At 36.4% G+C, this 21589-nt stretch overlaps 1 protein-coding gene across 1 annotated transcript in view; it reads left to right on the top strand.

Moving 5' to 3' along the window:
* Positions 1-21589, top strand: part of LOC131043746 (actin-related protein 5) — a 167665-nt gene that overhangs the window by 22872 nt on the left and 123204 nt on the right. The window contains exon 3 of the mRNA XM_057976976.2: positions 12034-12158. Within this exon, the coding sequence (XP_057832959.1) occupies positions 12034-12158 (125 nt within the window). The remainder of the gene's footprint in view (positions 1-12033; positions 12159-21589) is intronic.

The following is a 21589-nucleotide window of genomic DNA, read 5'->3' on the forward strand; positions in this document are numbered from 1 at the left end:
GAGAAGCATAGGAGAGACATGACATTCTCTATTTCAGTTGGGAAGACGTTGGAGGTTTGCTAGTCTACCTTAGCCGCTAGCACTGCGAGTGAGGAGCTTGTATTCTATCGATTTGCAACTTTCAAGAAAAGAGAAAGATTTGATCCAGATAAGAAAGTTGGAAGGATTAGGGGAGAGAAGTTCATCCACAAGGTAGACATAGAAGATTATTGGGCCAACCTGATGGACGAGTAGGCAGTGAAGAGACGAATGTGGTCCACAATGTCAGTAAATTTCATGAGGAAGTGTGGACTTTTTCTCATTCCTGATCAGGTGTTAGATGACAGGGATCATACGCATCCACAGTATGAAAATGAAATGAAGAAGGCAATCTTATTGTTTAATTGGTCAAAATCAGAAGAGATTGATCTGAATGTATTGATGAGAGAGGTTTTGAGTTTCTCCCGTACATGGGTAGATATTCAGATGAATAAGTTAGTTGATATGGGTGTTTTCTTCACTTATGAAAAGATGAAACCGGAAGAATCTACTTTTGAAGATGATCGAAGGACTATCAATGATATCAGGATTCATGCAGATGAAGAGAGTCAAGCTCCCAAGAGAAGGAAAAAACACGCTAGGAGGAGTCAAGGCCAAAGGGAAGAAAATTGAGGAGGTCAAGAAGAAGAAACAAAAGACTATCATTCCTTCACCTATCATTCCTTCACCACCTCTTAGTGTCTCATCACTTAAGGAAATTGAAATAACAGAACAAAATAAGGAAACCCAACAATATTCCAACACAGTGATACTATCAGAGAATATTCAGGAGTTACATGCCACAACGACATCTGCTCCACCAAATGAGAATGATGATCAGCTGGGATCCCCTACTGTCCTTTTGGAGGTTAGTTTGGGAAATGAGATATATGATTTGACCAGGAGTAATCCTGATGATGATGATGATGTTATCTCGGCATTGAGAGGACTTGATTGAGATATGTGTCTCGATGATGGTATGGAGATGGCTGCTATTCTTGATTGGCTGATGAAAAGTATGGAAAAAGTAAGAAAATGATAGAGGTACAACCTATTGATAACATTGATGACTACCTAGCTAGGAGCAATAAGGAGAAAGAACCCAATAGAGCTGAGATTTTGTCGCACATAGCTAGAGATGAGACAGGAATGCGGATTGCACAGGTGGCTGTTCCTATTGGAGGTGTGACGGTAGACATTGCTACTCTTATGGATTTCCAGATTACTTCAGTTGCCCTTGGCCGTACTACAAGAGAGCAAGAATTTCAGGAGGTTGGTGATAACCTTAAGGCGATCAACGCAAGGTTAGATAGAGAAATTGAAGAGAAGGAGAAGTGCAAAGAAGAGAATATTAGACTTAGAGAGTATATTGCGGGGATAAGGCGTGAGAATCCTACCCTTATTTCGCCTATTGTGGTTGATCATGGATTACATTCACACTATGAGGCAGCGAGAGATACACTCTCGGAGGTGGAGAAGTAGATTGAGAGTGCAAGAAAACAGGCAGATGATTTCCTTACTCAGTTTGTCCAAGCATATGATAGGACAATAGGGCTCATGTTTAGAATCTAGCATTTGGAGGGAGTTTGGGAAGAATTCCGGCCTATTCAGGAGAGGACTATTCCACGCCTTAGAGCTTTGAAGAAGATTCCTAAGTCCACATTGATCAACGAGAACATTGTGCACAATGGAGATAGATATGATTCCTTGGTTGGTATTGTTCATTGGCCGTGAAGAAATCAACTTATGAGAACACCCAGTTGAGTTGTATAGAGATGGAAGGATTGATTCAGGACATTTAGATGAAGATCCTTGCCTCAATTGAGGAGTTATTGGGTGTTGATGTTAGTGATGCTAGTGGTTTACACTTAGCTGACTTAAGAGACAAGATGAAACTTATGTATTTTTGTCAGTTGGACTCTTTGAAGAAGAGTCAGATAGATGATTTGGTCTCTTTGTTTATTCATGTTCATAGTTCGCAGAAGCTCATGCCAGATTGGGAGAACACTTTGGACGCTTGCTCAGATTCATTGGACGTGATTGATTTGCAACAAGATACTTTGCCTAGCATTTCCATGGAGGAGTTAGATTTTGTATTGGCTAGATTCTTGGAGTTTGCTAGGAGAGAGAGATACAGGGAGGAATCTTCTAGAAGATTCCTATTTGATGATTGGGTATCTTTTTATTGGGCCATATGTTGGTGGCACCATTTTTGATGTAAACCCTAATTAGGGCAATTCTAGGGTTTTGTTGGCATGATCTTGGCCGTTGATCTCGAATCAATCCTAGCCATCCATTTTGCAAGAGACTCTATATATACGTCCTTGTTTCTCATTTGTAAGAGAGTTTTTGTAGATTTGTTGGTATATGCTACAGCTATTTGAATCTAAATCATTGTTCAATTGTTGGTGATTTTGCCCTTCAAATGTTGTCTTTGCATTCATGGTTCTCAATTCCTCCAAGTTAGATTAGAATTTGTTTCCATGTTTATTAGATTGAATGAAAGATTTGTTCAATATATCTGTGTGGAATCCTTAATCCATACCACTAGCCTCTTGACGCTGGTAAGTGTGCTTTGTGTGGTCAACTGGAGATTTGAGTAAGCTTAACTTCAACTATTATGCATCCCTTGACAAGCATCAACTTGGATGGTGTTAACGTTTGATGGTGATAGTCTGAAAATCCTTGAGTATACCTTAGACGATTGCACTAAGCTTGTGTCAATACCTGTTTGTGAGACCTTGCCTAGTTTGATTCCACTAAACTTGTTCATCATTTCCTACACTCCTAGGCCTAGAATAGATTTCTTGAACCCTAATCCTTTTGCCCATTTTTTAGTAAGAATTAAGTCCAGAACTACATTGCTAAATCCTAAGTTGTCAGCATGCCTATTCCGCATATTTCATGATCGAAGAAGATTATCCTAACATTTGTGAAGTCCCCAAGTGAACACAACAATTCACATCGACCATTGAGTTACCCACTCGTCAAGACCTGACATGTAGAAACCTTGGAATCATTTTAGTTGATCTTACCCTTAACATTTGAGGTGATTTTGTTCAAGAGAGGGTAAATTACTTTGGTATTTTATTCTGAAATGTTATTTGCATAAAACACACATCAATAAGATACTTGAGTAACATCAGGAGTAGACATTTGCAAAGGAGGCACCATACGTCTTGAGCTTTCTTTCCTCATATTCCTTTCAGAAATGATAAGATAACTTGCATACTTTTGTGGTTCTATTTCTTCCTAAAGGGAGGAATGTTGTTCGCTGCGCTTGGATCATCTTCAACATTTGTTGTCGGGCATCTATCGTCATTGTAGGAGATTGTTCATTGAGGGGGGCTGCATGTTCTCACTTCTTCTCTCTTATGGGAAGGATGTTTCCCTCACATGGGGTTTTGTACTTCTCATACATTAGAGAGCATATTTTCCCTTGTTTAAGCTGAGTTTTTTCTCACAAGGTTTTCTTCTTTTCTCTTTATGGGGTGCATTGTACTTGGGTACCTTATTAGGCTTTGATGTCGTGACCCACTCTTTTTCCTCACCTAAGCTATGCTCAAGGTGGGGGGGGGTGTTGGTATATAAATCATGCTTAGGTGTCATCTTGCTTATGTGGTAAGGTAGTTATAGGGGTAGATAGGATATTTCTCCTATATGTACCTTCCATGCATTTTTCATTCATCCACTCAAGACACTCTTAATTTCCTCTTGCATTTTTGCCTCTTTGTTGTTTCAATTTTTCCTAGTATTCTTGGTTAAATCTCACACCTATGTTGTGATATATTTTTGTTGCATATGTATTTCTGTAACTATATGATTAGTTTAATTTTTGAATATACATTGTCATGTCCCCTTTTTTAATAGGTTTACATGATGCTTTGTAAGCCTATTTCCCGTGGGCTTAGGGAAATATTACTAGGGAAATGACTTTATAACTTTTAAGTTTGATATGCTTTTTATGTAATCATAAAATGTGACCTTATAAAGTATTTTCATAAAGTGGGCACCTAGAGTGGGGGTCTCTTGTAATTAAAACAATCTTTTACTTAATCCTCTGATGTGGTGCAGGAAGAGGCATTTGAAAATTTGAAAGAATATTTCTTTATGGAGGGAGTTGGGTGCTCAAGGAGACTGTCTAGGCAAAGCCTTTTGCCAAAGTATGTATGCTTATTTTATCAATTTATTCTCTCAAATAGATTGGACATTTGATTCATCTATCACTGAGGATTGGAGGACAAAAACCCTTGATTTCCATCATTGAATATTTGGTTGTAGAAAAAATGACAAGCACATTAAGGATAGAAATGTAGAAGTTCTTGGGTGCAAACTTTGAGCTTTGGAAGCCCAAGATGGAGGATATGCTTGTGGATGATCTATGTCCTGCAGTATCTGAATTCAAAATTGCAACTATGTCACTAGAAGATTGGGAGAAAATGGACAAAAAACCAAAGGGTCTTATCAAGCTCTTTTTGGGAGACTTTATATTGGTGAGTGTACATGAAGAAGGCAATGTTGTGAATCTCTAGAAGAAGCTGGGTGAGATTCATCAAGCTGAATCCTTGGTAAATATATTTTTCTTGATAAAGAAGTATATTTTCAGGATGAAAGATGGTGATTTTGTGGCCAAAATCTTGAATGCTTTTAACATGATTGTTACACATTTGCACTTTGTTGGATTGAAGATGGAGGAGGGAAATCATTGCATGGATTTTTTTATGTTCTTTGCTAGACTCATGGGATCACTTGGTGATGGCAATTGGGAGCACTACCATCGAGTTCAAAAAGGATGAGGTAGTTGTATTGTTACTTTTTGCAGAGATGTGGAAGAGAACTTTTGAATCAATCAAAGAGGCTCTAGTTGTTTGTGAAAGATTGAAAGAGAGGCAAGAAGAAGAAAAGAAGAAAGACATGTTTAGATCTGAATACCGTGGGGGATTCGTATTTTCTTAGAAGACTAGGACAAAATGTTGGAATTGTGGCAAGGTTGAGCATTTTAGAAGAGACTACAAGGGGGCGAAAAAGAAGAAGAATTTGATGATGAGTCTAAAAAGTCCCGTTAGAATGATAGTGATGCTTTTGTCGTGACCTTGGCAACACGTGTTAGAAGATGTGTGATCGATTAGCTTTAGGGCTTTTTTCCACAAGCCCTCATATTGGGATTGGTTTTCAAAATATGAAGAATATGATGATTGTAAGGTGTACCTTGGAGATGACTTTCATTTGAAAATTGGAAAAGTCTCGATTTGTTTTCTTGATGAAGTATTCAAGGGGAGCAACAATGTATTGCATATTTTTGGTTTGGCATGGAACTAAACTTTTGTAAGTAAATTTGATGATTTGGTTGTATACATTGTTTTCTCAAGTGAAGGTTGTAAGATGGTGAGAGGGGCTATGGTGCTTGCTAAGGGCGTCCTTATGGGCGCTCTATTTCGACTAGATACGTGCATAGTTTAGTGGAATAGTTTTGTTGTTCTTGCAATTAAGAGATTTGTAAAATCTACACCTTCACCATTGGAACCAATAGCAAAGAGGAGTTTTGGATCCACTTCTAATGGCTATACTTTCTAGGTACATACATGTGCTCTTAATGGAAAAAGCCTATTGTCAAAATTTTTGAGAGAAAAAAATAAGTAACTGATGGTCCAAATGAAATGGGTGTAAAAAAGTCTATTATATCAAAGAATTCAATCCAATGAGAGATCATGAGGAAAAAGCCTACATACGAGCAAATATTAAATGGAAAGCAAAAATGCTGATAGCTCTATTGAGAACTAGTTCTCATCACTTGAAGTGTGAAACAGGTTGATGGATGATACTTAAGGAAGAATTGGAAAAGCGAATATGCCTATTTTGCAACGCAGGAGTGGTAGAGATAGAACGACACTTTGTCATGGAGTGCCTGACACATATTGACATCCACAACAAATATGAGGATATTCTAAAAACAGATAATTTAAGCCATTTGTTTCAGGAAACAAAACTGGACAAAACAGCAAACCTACTTATCAAAATTCACTGTCAAAGGGCAGATCTAAAGAGGAGCTTACAAATTGTTTAAAACTTTGGTGCCTTGTTTTTTGGGGGTGTGTGCTATTCTTGAGTCCCATAGGCTGCTTCGGCCTCGTGCTCGTTATTAAAATCTCTCATTCATTCATTCAATTTAGAGGCCAAGCTATTTGTGAAGAAAACAATGTTAAGACACTAGAGAATAGGCCACATTGGTGAGAATGATCAAAGGACCCTAAAAAATAAAAATCTTGTAGAGGGTTTGAATGATTGTACCATTGAATTTGATTTCTATAAATATCGCATATATAGAAAACAAAATTGCATTCAATTTTACTTGAGTTTTCACAAATGTACAAATCTTCTAGGGTGTTGTATCTATTTCATGTTGATGTTTTTGGTTCTATGATTGTTCCTTTGATTTCAAATTTCATGTATTATTTATGTTTCATAAATTACTACTCTAGAAGGGAATGGGTATATTTTCTTATGGGTAAATTTGAAGTCTTTAGTTATTTTAAAGAGTTTAAGGCTCTTATAGAAAATTATACTAGTAAGAAGGTCAATGTTTTGAGAACTGATAATATTGGTGGGCTTTGTTTAGCAGGTTTTGATAAATTTTGTAAGGAGCACAAGATAGATAAACATAAGAGGACTCTATGCACCCCTTAGCAGAATGGAGTTATAGAGATAATGAATAGGACATTGCTGGAGAGGGTTAGGAGTATGGTTAGTGGAGTTGGATTTGAACAAAATTTTTCTGTGGAAGTGATTCCTATGGTTTGTTACTTAATTAATAGTGCTCCTACTTTACATCTTGTGCATAAGACTTCTATTAGGCTAGGTTGGGCAGAAAATCCTCATTACATCATCTTTGTGTTTTTGGTTGTGAGGCATATGCTCATGTACCCGAGTGAATCAAAATTGTAGAACAAGGCAGCTTATGGTTTTGGAGTGAAAGGTTACAAGCTTTGGGATCTTGTGCTCAAGAGAGTTTTGTATAGCAGAAGTGTCGTTAAGAGAAATTAAGCGTTCTCCTAAAATTTTGCAACCAAAAGAAGATAGGAAGTAAGATGTGGTTTAGCTAACTCAATGTTTTGATACTTGACAATATTGGTGGGCTTTGTTTAACAGATTTTGACAAATTTTGTAAGGATCACAATATAGATAAACATAAGACGACTCTATGTACCCCTCAGCAGAATGGAGTTGTAGAGATAATGAATTCCAAGACATTGATGGAGAGTGCTAGGAGTATGCTTAGTGGAGTTAGATTTGAACACATTTTTTTGGTGGAAGTGGTTCCTATGGCTTGTTACTTGATTAACAAAGCTCCTACATTAGATCTTGTTGTTGGAGATGTTGTCATTGATGTCAAGTAGGTATTCATTATTGTGTTCATTGATAAATAGACTAAAGTATTGGAAAGATTGTCTTTGATGTCAAAGGTAAGAAGACAATGTTGTCATTAATGTCAAAATGTGTATTGGACAAGATTATCTTTGATGTTGAAAGTGTAGGAGCGAGATTAATTTTTGTCACGTCATATCATCACATTGGAGCTATTCATTTCAGCAATTGGAGTGACATATTTAAGGTAACTTGCATCAGTTTTATAAGGCAATTTGAAGCAGATTCATGACATGTTTCTGAGCAGGGATATAAGGATTAATGGATCATATTTGTAGTTTAAATTTAACTTAGATATTTATTTGGGCTGATTCATCCTTTGGCGACAATATGTGAAGACCAAATCAAAATGTATTTTAAAGCTGGTCGACTATATGGAATTTGGCTGACTCATATCTAGTGCCATTGCTGGCCGACTACTTTGGAGTATGGAAGATGAAACCTGTATTTAAATGTTTTAATTGCCCGAGTTAGAGAATATGAAATGCAGATCAAGTTAATTAAAAGGCAGTGATTCATATGGAGCAGCAATTGATATGTTTAAAGACAACAAAACAGCAAAGATATTATTAACATGTGCAGTGATTAATATTATTTAAGTCTGTAATAAAGAAAATCAAGAGCAACAAATTATTAAAGATTGTTAATGCATGATAGCTTCGGTAAGATAAATGATTGAATGAGAGATAAATGAAGTCTCTCATTCAATCATTTATCATATCGATAATTATCATAGAAACCTTCAAGCAATTAATTCCTCTTTGATAGCCATTCTACATTTGCATATAAATAACCTATTCAGTTCGATCAAATCCTTAACAGTGATAATCATACTATATCATTTGATTATGTTCATCGATTACTAAATCATGTTCATGCATTCCGATTTGTATCGATTAACATAATTGATAATAATAAATGATTAATCAAACACCGATTAATATCGGGTTATATGTGCTCTATTATATATCGGGTGGCATGATAAAGTTTACCGATAGTTATCGGTTGTTAAGTATACACCGAATAGTTATCGGCTGTTAAGGCTAAACACATGCCGATAACTATCGGCTGTTAGTATTATGCAAACACCGATAGTCATCGGGTGTTAAATATAATCATACACCGTTTGGCATACACCGATAGTTATCGGGTGTTGAACATATACCGGTTGGTTAATTAACGCCATGCACTATCATAGCAAAGGGGCACAATCAAGCGATGTCTTGATCGGCCATGTCCAAAAGACATGGCCGGTCAAGGCATCGCTTGACTGTACCCAGCCCACTATATATGTCAAATGGGTATGTGTGAGAATGGACATAGAAATTGATAAATGCTCCTCTCACCTGCCACATAAAAGAAGATAATCAGATTCATATGATAATTCAGTAATAGATAAAACAAGATAATACCAAGTAGAATATAACTTGCATATTGAATGTAAATTGAACATCATTTACAAAGATGATTCCACCTATGTTATGGGCAGTAACTCTTATTAAATGACACCAAATTTGAAGTAATATTTAATTACTATTCTAGTTGACTCCTTTATAGCACCCAGGTTTGTGATTAGTAGAGAAGCAATTAATATATGCAAAAAACGAAATGTTATTGTCAGCAAAGGGGCAATTAAACAGCAGTGATTAGTGTTGATGTATAGCTTCGGTCGGATTCTTCAGGGCCGACTTAGCCATTAAATGTGTGAATGGCCTATCGGCCTTACACATTTATTAAATCAAATTTAATACTAATGCCTATCGACTTTATAATGTATATGTGTATTCATATTTAACACGCCACCCTTGTATAATAAAAAGACGTGTTAATTAAATGTAATCAAACTTAACAAAAGGACGTGATTGTTATTAAGGAAGCCGGCTCTTGAGGGAGACGTGTTGGTTGACATATCCAATGCGTGGGTATATAGATCGACTCCTCTTCTCTTCCAAGACAACAAACAATCATCTTCAGCAGGTCGTATCAACATACAAGAAGCAGATCATGTTTTCCTCTTAAGCATCGATTCATCTAATCTTCAGCAGATTCGCATTTCTTCATCAGCGATTCATATTGAGTAGATCTCCACCAAATTTATCTATAGCAGTTCGAGAGATTCTACAGCAGCTGGTGCACATTCATCTACAGCAGATAGAAGACTACTGCAGCAGTTTGAGAATCAACTGTATAAGCAGATTGTATATTCTCTATACTGAATTGTTGCCGCTCACATATACAGCTTTCAGTCTGAAGCAAAATCATTGTAAAGTCTCTTGACATAACTGAGATAATAATGACATATTCATTGCTGGGTTTTTCACCTTCAAGAGGAAGGTTTTCCCAGGGTATATTCTGTGCATTTGTATTTGATTTACTGTCTATCTAATCTGATCACCTAAAATTAACAATTAGATTGATAAAAGCAGCACTTAAGACTAAAGGAATGTTAGCAATAAAGGGACGGCTCCCTTCTCATTTCAAGTCACCCCCTTCTCATTACAAGTTGCCTTTCTTGGGCATGATACAAGATGTGATGCAATGGGGAATTGAAAATCATGGAACTAAATGAAATATCATTTTGAATTTGAAGCAGATTTATATAGAAGACAAAAGCAGATTTTGGAGCAAATTCATGAAGCGTACTGAAGAAAATAATTAAGGAGATTTAAGAAGAGGAATAGAGCAGATTTGTGAAGGTTTTGTATGGGCAGATTTATGAGTAGTTTTTGAGCAGATATGTGAAAGAGTTTTGAGCAGACTTGAAAGAACGAAAGAATGCAGTTTTAGTGAATAATTTGAAGCAGATCTTAAATATTTTTATTTGACTTCTAAGTTTGACTAAAAAGCCAAATTTGCCCCCTTTCCCAAAACAACCCTAAAACATGGATTCTAAACAATTAAAATGTTTCTCTCATTGGAAATGTAAAATGATGTGCACCATGAAGGTCTTAATTTGGGCATGGTGGCGGGGGCTCCACCCCTCAACCCCACCTTGTATTGTGAGAAGGAACATGTGAGGGGTATTGCTCCTCAATCCCATTGGGGCTTTGCCTCTAGATCCCGACTGAACTCATTTGATTTGCTAACTACTTTCTAAGTCCAAGTTTGCCTACAGGTTTTTGTCTGCAAGATCGCCATCAAATTGGACAACCTTCTCTAATGTTGCTTGATGCTTACTTGTTTTCCTTGCCATCTGGACGAGAACTTCTTCTTTTGGGGAGTTGATGTTGTTAGCGTGCAATGCCTATTATTATGTTTTAATAATATGGATGGTGATGATATTTTTGAAGACCCATATGATGATGCTTGATTAGTGATGTTTGATTGTTGATGCTTGACATTATTATTTTTTAATTTTGGTATCTAATATATATAATAATATTTGAGTTTGACTAATTGAAATTGTGATATTTTTTAATGTAATGGTGGCTTTGTTTATTATACAATATATGATGCTATGTGTGGTATTTCGAACTTGATTACTGCTGCAAATATATATATATTTCTGATTTTTATTAGTTTTTTGTATGGATGAACCCAAAACAAACCCAAACCCAAATTTTTTTTTGATCAAACCCGTGAACCTGAACCCAAATCAATACTAGGACCAGTAACTTAGCCGATAAACTCTTTGAAAAAACAATTTTATTTGTTTATATCAGTTTTTTCCGTATTTGAGACAATAAAGATATATAAGCTTCAATTACCATAATCCCACGCTAGGATTCATGATGAAAGCTTATTATGATCATTTATAAGAAAATATAACTTAGTATGCAGTAGAACTTTAGGGAGAATGTTCATGATATTACACAAAATATCTTTACATAAGTTGTTGTAGAAGATACATATTATTTTTAGATATATAACTCATAACAAACTATGATACATATGATGTTTCTATTTAGAAGGTAGTGAATCTGAACTTTTCAAATGTCAAATGGTCATAGCTTGCTAAGAAAACATGTTTTGAAATGAAATGATTAGATTTGTACTGTGAAAATCTAACACATCTAGAATCTTCATTCAATATGGCCAATTTATTCAATTGCATAACAATACCCCAAAACTTACAACATAAGCCATCATTATTTGCATTCCAATCTTCATTTCATTTACTCAGTGTCTAACTCCTAACTGCTTTGTCATTCTTGGAGATCAATGGAGCAAAGAATGCCTTAGTAGCTTTCTAAATTTAGATGCTGTCTTTTTATATTGAATAATTCGTTGGATCTATTTGAATTTAGTGTACTTAGATTAATTTTTTGTTTCTTTGCAATTCCCTTGTTTCATATCTCCTGTGCTTTAGGATCCCAATCCTGTTGTTGCTTAGTAAAAGATGAGCAATTAACTTGCATCCCAAGCATGTAACATGCTTGTGGGGTTCACTAGTTTAATTACCAAACATATTTGAATTGTTTTTTTTTTAATTTATTCATTCTTTATTAGTTGCATAACAGATTATCACAGAAAAAGGTACATTGCCAAAGATTAAAAGTAAGGATGGCCAAGGATACATATTAGATACCCATTGCTCATGTCTGTTTTTCATCAGATTTACTTTTGGAATAAATGTTTGCTATATTGGAACAGGAGACACTGTAAATGTCATTGGAGATTTCGATCATGGATTAATGAAATTCTTTGAATCTGGACGCTCCAATTTTAGGTCGGCATTTGATGGAAATGTTGTGTATCAGTTTGAGTATATGGAATATGTAAGACTTGCTTTCTTTAAGCTCTCAATGTTTTAAATTTCGTTTGTGCATTGGAGACTTTCTATATAGAGCAAGCCCTTATTTATGTTAAATGGTTAACTGTATGTGTTTGAATTTATTAACTCAAGTTGGTTGGCAATGGCACTCTTCAAATTCCTTGAAAGTTTGTCTCATAATTTTTTTCTTAGATATTTAGTCTTTATACAAATAAAATTTTAAGTACATATATTTTTATATTGGGGAAAGAGTACAAACATAGTTCAAATGAGCAAACTGGAGTAGAAAGCTAGCAAAACAGAGCTTCCAAAGAGCACAAGTATAGCATCAACAACTATCAAAATCTGCTCAAAGAGAGCAACCAAAAAGGTATCTCATATGTACTCATGATTATACAAAGCAATATAAAAACAGAGAACCAATTGTATCTTCATGTCCTTCATTTTAGCAGCTTTCTTCTTGTCTAAGTTGTTAAGCAAGTCAACAACCTGTTTTTCAGGAGTTTTAAGTTCTTAACCCTAAGCTCAACACGTTCTCTGATCCTCCACTTTGGATGGGCACTCCTGTAATCTCTGACAGGGGCAGGAGCATAATTTGAACTGGCATCATCATCCTTTCCAGGAACAGGATTAACTGCGCAATTCACTGAAATATCTTTGCTTCCCAAAGAGTCCTGCATAGGGATCAGCTATCCATCACTGTCATACTGTGTGTTATCTTCATATGTGCCAACAGCTTAGGAACAGCATCAGGAGGTGTAGTAATGCTCTTCTTCCTTTGATCCTGTGGAGGAATGTGGGTACCATCTGAAGCTAGGGAAACCCATCTGCAAGGAATCCAAAGGAGTGACTTCTCTAGAGAAGCCAGTGAGATCTTTTCAGTCATTGTGAAAACATTCTTATATGTATTGAAAGTTCTATCATAAATAGAATCACAGATCTAGGAATTATGCTGTATTTATTAGTCCAGACACAATTAAACCACTTGATGCTGAGTTCATTTACATCTAAAGATAAGGCTGTCTTTTATGAAGGAGGGGATCCTGTTGTATCCTGTGTATGACTAGGAAAAATACAGACAAAGGTTTCAATTTGTTGCTGTCAATCTTTTTTAATAATACATAAATTTAATCTAAACATAGAATATAACTTTGTTACCATAAAGATGAAAAGATCCAGTTACAAGTTTAAAATTTCAAGATTTTAGTACAATAACAATATATTAATAAGTAATGAATTCATACCTTTATAAGGACATAGTTTTTGTTGAGGTACTCCATATTTCTTTTGTTATGATTTAATTAGCAGTAATGGTTAAATGATATGAAATTCTCAAGTTAGCCCTTTGAGAATCTGAGAAGTTCTTAATTTTGTATGGGAATAGATTAATATAGACGAATATCAACATGCTTACAGTTTTTTAATTATATCATTGGGGATTTATTAAGGAGCCTCAGCCCAACTACAACTATAACCATGCATATAGGATAACAATTGTTGATTTTAGACTTTCAGATTAATATAATACTCAGAAAATAGAAATCTATCTTAATTTTCAGATTAATGTTGATTGCTGTTAGTGTTAGGATTTTCCAGAATTAACCATAAGTAGAGAAAATGAACAGAATGAACTCACAACACACAAGTACCCTGGGAAAACCTCCTAGGAGGAAAAACCCAGCAAGAAAGATCCTCGGATCTGATTATGTATTGAGCATAATGTCCTGATTACAACACTTATCTCTGATTGCTGTCCAAACAGCAAGATCCCAAGGTGATGAAGAATGATGCCCTAGCTGTTAGATGACCAAGAACCTAATCAGCAGAAGATGACTTCAACAGGCTGAAGCAGCATTATATCCAAATGTCCTTGGAGTTCGTCAAAGAGCAGATTCGCCAAGTGTAGAAGGGCAGATCGCATTTAGGAGCAGAGCAAATCGCATTTGCTGATGATGTATGTAATAATGAATTGAATTACTTCATCTTGAAGTACACATATATATACCTTTCTCTTGGCAGTAGACCTCTAGGTCGGCTTGCAATAATATATTATTTATTAATTACCTTTTCCTTAACACGTTTCATTTAGGTCAGAGGCATATTATGAGGCATGAGTTATATGGTCGACCCTATAGGAGAGTGGCGTGTGAGAAGGGCCCAGCCCTAAAGGGTACACGTTACCCTTTCAAGGTAAAAGGGCCCAGCCCTTAAGGGCGGATTCCAATGTTGCCTTAGGCAATTGGAATCCGCTCTTCACCCTAATTAAAACTTACACTCCCTCTTAATTAGGGAGAAGAGAATATAATCAGAATGTCACTAACTTCCATCTTGCACACAAGCAAAGAATGGATTACATAATTAGAACATAGTGGACTTCCATCTTGCACACAAGCATAGAATGGAATTACATAACAAAATCTTCCATCTTGCACACAAGCAAAGATTGGAGCTACCTTACATTGGCCGCAAAGGGTGGCGAGGATCTTTTCTACCATCTTACATTGCCCGCAGAGGATGGTAACAATTATTCTTCTCCTTGAGAAGACTACCACCTTACATTGCTACCAAACTACTATTTCCACTTGGCTTGCTGCAAGAGCTTATTGCATAACTTATCAAACTTCAGGTCAACATTAGTGGATGTAATGTTGAGAGTTTTGATGGAGTGCTCATAGGATCATGGTAAGCTTTTCAACGCGATAACCACCATATCCTCTTCTTCCATCTTGCGACCAATGGCCTCTAGTTGATCAAGAATGTCTTTGATCTTCATGAGACGATCTTGCAAAGACATCTTGTCATCCATCATAATCGAGAACAACATTTTCTTAAGGAAGAAAGCTCTGCCTTTATTTGACGTCTTGTTCAAATCCTTAAAGGGAGTCGAAATTTGTGCAACACTCTTTCCAGATGGCACTTCTGGAAGCATCTCATCGGTGACTAATAACTTGAGCAACATAACAGCTTCACAATTATGCTCATTAAACTTGTCTTGCTCTTTGCTTGCTACTGTGGAACAAGCACGATTACCCGGAACAATTTGGTCTAGACACCGATACTCAAAAATAGTGAGCATCCTTTGCTTTTTGGTATTGTAGTTCTTGCCGTTGAACCTCTGAGTGCCTTCGAACATGGTGTTGGGTAAAGAAGCCATCTGTCTCGTTATCCAAGACACAAGAACTGAGATTAGCTTCTCAAAAATTTGAAACCTATGATTTTGTCCAAAAATCATCAAAAAAAAAGTTGCTGTAAGACAACACCACTATTTTGTGGAAAAATCGTCAAATCCTCAATTTGATGCTGAAATCACACACAATTGTCTGAAAAAATCGGTAAAAACCTTCATTTTGTCAAAAAGACAGTAAAAGACCCTTGTTTTGTGGAAAAATGGTAAAAACCCATGATTTACAAAAAATTGTCAAAAAAAGCAAAAGAAGACCATAATTTTTAGGGAAAAAATCAATGAGAAAACCCTCCATGTTATTTGGAAAAAATCATGCAAAAAAATCCTCCACGATTTTATTTTTGGAAAAAAATCATGCAGAACATGCCAAAAAATAGATGTCTTAGCAAACCCTAGGTCTCATGCTAAAACCCTAGGTGCATAGGAAAGACACCAACAAACCCACATTTTTTAGAAAATTTTTGCAAAACAACCATTGTGCGAGTAGCAGAGAAAAAACAGATCTTCGCGTGGCAAACACAATAGAAGTCACATGATTTTTGTTTTAATAAATTGTAAAATAAATCCCATAAAATTGTTATGAATAGGAAGGCTGCGATTTAAAAAAAAACCCGCATATGCAAATGACCCGACCTTCAATGTGCGATGAAGAATAGAAACAATGCAGTTTTCTTGTGCAGAAGAAAATCCTTCTTTCAAAAAACCCTTGATCGATTTATCTCAAACATCAAATCGAGTTCGCGGAGAAGAAAAACGCGATGTGAGCAAAAAACCAGTCGTGGAGTAGAAAAAATAGACGTGGCCAAGAGTAGAGGAGCCCTCGTTGCAAAACCCTATTCATGTAGTAAAATCGTGACTATTTTGAAAAATATTGTGTAAAGAGACTTGACATGAACAAAAAACCTTATGCAGAAACACGGCCACAAAAACTTGCGTTCAACAGAAAGAAATCCACGATCTCAGGTCTGCAATTTGCAGGACGAAATCTGCGATTCAGACACAAGAAAAGGTTGCGCTATTAAACCCTCAATGCACGCGAAAATCAGCCACAAAAATTCCTGCAATTGTTTTTTCACTCACACGCTCAGCAACCCACGATTTATTTTTATAAACAAGACCACAATTTTTATTTTTAAAACAAAAAAATAAAACAAAAAAACCTTCTGAAAATTTCACGAAATTTCCATGTAGAAGCCATGACTTAAAAAAAAAAAAATCCGCCAAAAAACCCACAATTTCCAGAAATTTCCTCAAAATTTCTAGGTAAATGGACAACGATTTTTTTTTATATAAAAATTGCCAAAAAACTCCTGAGCTTTGATACCATGAAATGATAATTCGTTATTTACGAAGGAGATGAAAACTTCTTAAATAGAGAGTACAAGCGATGTCATCTATAAAAGAGATGATCAAGGATGAAAGACAGAAAGGAAACTTCCTAAATCTAAGTAGATTACCATTACATGCTATATATTACAATATTACTTTAATATAAATAAATGGAGCCAGCTAACACAAAAATATGTTTGCTATTTCATAGCACACACCCAGCCTCAACTCTACTTGGATTTCCTGCCGTTTCTCTTGCTTTCTACACTTGTGTAATAGCCATAGGTATTGATGAGAGATGTAGGTATGATTTGATCCCAGGTTAGTAATGTGTCAAGCATCTGTAATCTCCCAGATTTCTTCAAAAAAATAAGGATTGAACAGGTAATCAAGATTAACAGCAATTTAATGAACTACAGTTCTGATCCACACAATAAAGGCTGGAAAATTATGCATAACAAACTGTTGTCACCATTAAATTTGCAATGGAAATTTCTGATTTACATTCTGATCTGGATTCACTGGACCTTACAGCATTAACCCCTTTCAAAACTGATGTGATATAATCGTAACAACTGCTAACAATTCAGATACACCGGGTGCAAATCTGAGTGTTTGCCTTGACAAGGTGGCCACCTGAATAGGATGTATGCCTCCACAGTTTAAGGTCTATCTTTCCTCTCCCTGGTTGATGCCTGTGTAAAGTAGGTTGCTGCTTATTCTTGACAGAAGGATGGCAGCAGGCTGGAGGTAGATTGCATGGTTGTCGGTAAGATCTGTTGCAACCTGGAGAAATAGTGATCTTCCGGTGCTGGGATTGCTAGAAGACTCTAGCTGCTCAGATTTGTATGGATTATGGATAGCGGTCTGGAAACCACATTCGCCCTTGTGAAATGCTACTGCTGGGTACTCATTGGTGGGCGATAGGGTGGTCTGTGGCCTGAGAGGTTGATTTAAGGCCCACTCACCCCAATTTAGCTTGGTCTTGCCACTGGTGGACTGTGAACTGTCAAAGAAAACAGCGATCTGATCTCCAGGTAGATGTAATTTCTCTAGGATGCTAACTTGCGGAACTTAAGGCTTCAACCTGTTATAAGTCACAATCTCCAATAAGTACTGTTGCAACCCTGAATAAGATTGTAATCTGTGGTAAGGGTTTGCATCCTAACCTCAATTTTAGCAGCCTAGGAAATTCATCCTCAATTGCAGAAGTTTGGATTGAACCAAAATGTAAAATCAGAAAAATTAGGTGCGCCAAATGAGGATGAGACTTACTTTTATACTTTCCTGTGGTTTTGGGCACATAGGATCTATTTTGGAAATTTAAATTTAATTTATATTATATGTTTTATAGCATTGAACGTCAACTAGAGAGAGGGGGACATGACAACTTGCCTTCTTCAATACCCCCTTGAAGGGGAATATAAACATGCTTATAGTTACACATATATGCATATATAATATTTTTGCTTTATTTGTTTAAAATGTTAAAATGTTTCTGCATGTATTTGTGCATGAGTCTATCCATCTGCAAGCCCCTTTCTTGTATGCTTATGACATTGGGGTCATACGTTTCTAGCCACAAAACTTCTAGAATAAATGGGAATCAATTGCTCGTATGAAAGTCAAATTGTCTTCTCTTATTATCACCTTCTTGGATAAAGATAGCTTGTATTTATTACGAGGCTAATCTGTTAGTGACAATTCTATACACATTTTAGCACTTTATGGGTGGAGCTTTCGCTTGTTGCTGACTGAACATAGATTGTTTTGAGGTATACAAGGAGGAAATCTCATCTTGACACTTCTTTTGTGTTGAAGCTTAGCTCGTCATCGAAGGTCATTATAACCTTACAAATTATTGTTAGTCCCAACCGGTGCTGAGAGGGGAGGGGTGAATCAGCACTTTACCTATTATATCTGATTTAACCTTAATCAATTTTTCTATTCAAACTTAATACTTATCAGAATAAGCAGCATTAATAAACTACATGCACACACATGACCATTCACACAAGAACACCAAGATTTATCTTGTGGAAACCCAAATGGGAGAAAACCACGGTGTGAGTAGAAACTCACAAAATCTGCACTCTTTTGGAGGACGCCTGGTAAGGAGCCATCCTTGTTAGGAGATTACAAAGACACTGTTAGGTGCCACTCGGTTAAGGGATTTTTTTAGTCTTTTAACAAGGCTACTCTATTAGAGGTAGCCTTGTTAAAGGACTTAGGATCATCAATTAAGATGTCACCCGGTTAAGGGATTTTACAAAGGGACTTGTTAAAGTCCATCCGGTTAAGGGATTTTGAGTTGCAATGGTTAGAAAGCAACATGAAGTTGATCTGTTGGAATAGCTACTGATAGCTTGATTAGATTACAATGAATCTCATACTCTGTTTGCACTGGTTGTGTCTGCTCTGCACTACAGCGATTCTTTGCTCATACCCTCGGCTCTGCACTCTGCCGGTCTACTTCACACACACTCTGCTCTGCTAAATCACTTAGCACTTCCTCAGTCTTCACTCTGCACTTTGGATCGCCTCTCACAAGATTTGCACTTTGCAAATTTTTCGATCAATCATTTTGGTTTTCGCCAAAAGCCTTGATACCATATTTCGCCAACACATACCCGTTGATATCTCACAAGCAACTCATCCTTGATTGCCTCTGCAATTCATAATTTCACCAACCTCTGGGTCGTGTTCTGTCTTTTTAATGCGAACCAGAAAATCCGCACAAATCTCACCTTAACTGGTTGTTAACTGCTGTAGACTTCACTTGCTCGTTTGTTTGATGATATCTCGCCATGACTGACTCACCTTTGGTCATCGCATCCAGCTTACCGATCACTGCTTCGAGATTCCCGGTGGATATCATCCTTCAACCTGTATCACTGGTTCATCGTTGTAACTCTGTTATCTTCTGCCACCGGTCATTGATCACTAAATAGACTGATCACTTGTCTGTCCAAAGAGCTCCGGTCATGCATAAGACTACTAAACTTCAGTCTGAGCCAACTCCTGTGACCGCATCATCATGTCAACTACTTCTTATGGTGACTGCTTCTTTATCCGGTGGGGAGTCTTGTTGTTTCTTATCCAAACATCCTTCAACATACCGGTTGCCGGTTGCCGCTTCTACACTAACTCACTTGTCAGTTGGAAACAATGCACTGCCAGCATATCACTTACCGGTTTGTAGTCCTTGCACAAGTCAACACTAACTTGTGTACCAGTGACTCTAAAGGTCTTTGTGCTGAAAGACATTTCCTCACTTACCGGTGAATATCAAAGACATCTCATTAAGTATGCAACAATAACAGTACTGCACAAACATCTCTTACATCGGTAACCATCCTATACCGATTGACATCAATGACAATCACAATGCTAACAATTATATCCTAATTGGTTTCTTTCTAAGACAGTCTATTGGAAATTGAAACCAATTGCTGAGTCTAACAGAACTAGGAAGTGATTTGTTTTTTGTATCACAAAAGCCTGGCTAAGCTATATTTCAATTCCAATTTGCTTTTTGTCATACATAGGAAGTGATCATAGGATCAAATGCGTGCTATAGAAGATACAATATATTTTGTTTATTTGTTTCAAATGTTTGTAAACTAGTACATAAATTTTAAAATTTATGTTGTTCAGGTAGATTTTCTTGGATACTATATATTTTTCTGGATATGATTGAGGATGTTATTTGAGAAAGGGGAGAGTTTGTTTGTCATGAACTGTGCCAATATATCTATTCCTGCTATAATCCATGGGTTTTTTATTTGACTAATATATATTGATCTGCCGATGTCAAGGATAGGGATAAGTTGCTTAAATAGGTGGGGATGTATTAGAGCTCTCAAATGGAATCCAATCAGCAGAAAGTCACCTAGTAGCTCTTAAGCATTGCTTATCCTTAGTATTATCTACATTGAAGTGACTGAAGAGTAAGCTCTTTGGGGCATATACTTTTTTGCTAAAGAGTATCTTTGTCTCTTTGAGGTGAGTACATTGGCTCCTTTGTAATTGGTTACTGTAATGACAACCCTAAATAGAACCAAAAATTTGCACATTTTTTTAAACATCATTCTGTCATATCATGATAATGAATATGTATATCCAGGGGCAGCACTACAGAGCATTTTCCGGCAATGTAAATTCTCATAGTTCATACATAACACACATTATCTACAATATTACAATTCGATTACATCATAAAGATCAATAGAGAGTTAACTTTTAATGATACTTGAAGCATACCAAACCTGCTTTGCTTGGTCATTTAGATTCCTTGTCTTTAATCTGCCATGGTTGGCCTTGGGGGTGCATTACGAACCTTCCAATGTGGACATGATCCCTATCTATCCCTCCGAGCAGATTTTGCGGCCTGTGTTGAGGGAGTGGACATTTAGATTATCCTACAGTGCATAGGGATAACCTCCTAAAGACCAATTATTCAAGGTGTTTCTATCAAAGTTTTAAAACTCGGACTCGCCACAGACAAGGCAAACAAAAAATTTGGACTCAGACTCGGACTCGTGAAAGACTCGCGAAAGACTCGGCAAAAAAAACCCCGTAGTTTTACACATTACACATTACACATGTCATATGATCTACAAACATGCAATATTTGAAATTTCATCATTCATACTCATAGTTTCAACTCTAAAATGTATAATAGCAGCATAAGTTTATAAATGTTTACAAAATTACATATAATGATATATCCAACTCCAAATGTGAAAAACAACAATGAACAAACTAAAGAGAAGACTACATCTTCCTCTTTGTATTTCTCCTCCTTCACACCCTACAAACCTGTCATAACCAAGCAAGAATGCCAAATGAGGGGAAAAAAACAAAAAAAACTCACTTTTAAAGCTTGCATGACGTTTTTCCTGGGTTGCGTGAGTCCATCT

The sequence above is a fragment of the Cryptomeria japonica genome, chromosome 8 (assembly GCF_030272615.1).
Source record: "Cryptomeria japonica chromosome 8, Sugi_1.0, whole genome shotgun sequence".
NCBI lineage: Eukaryota > Viridiplantae > Streptophyta > Pinopsida > Cupressales > Cupressaceae > Cryptomeria > Cryptomeria japonica.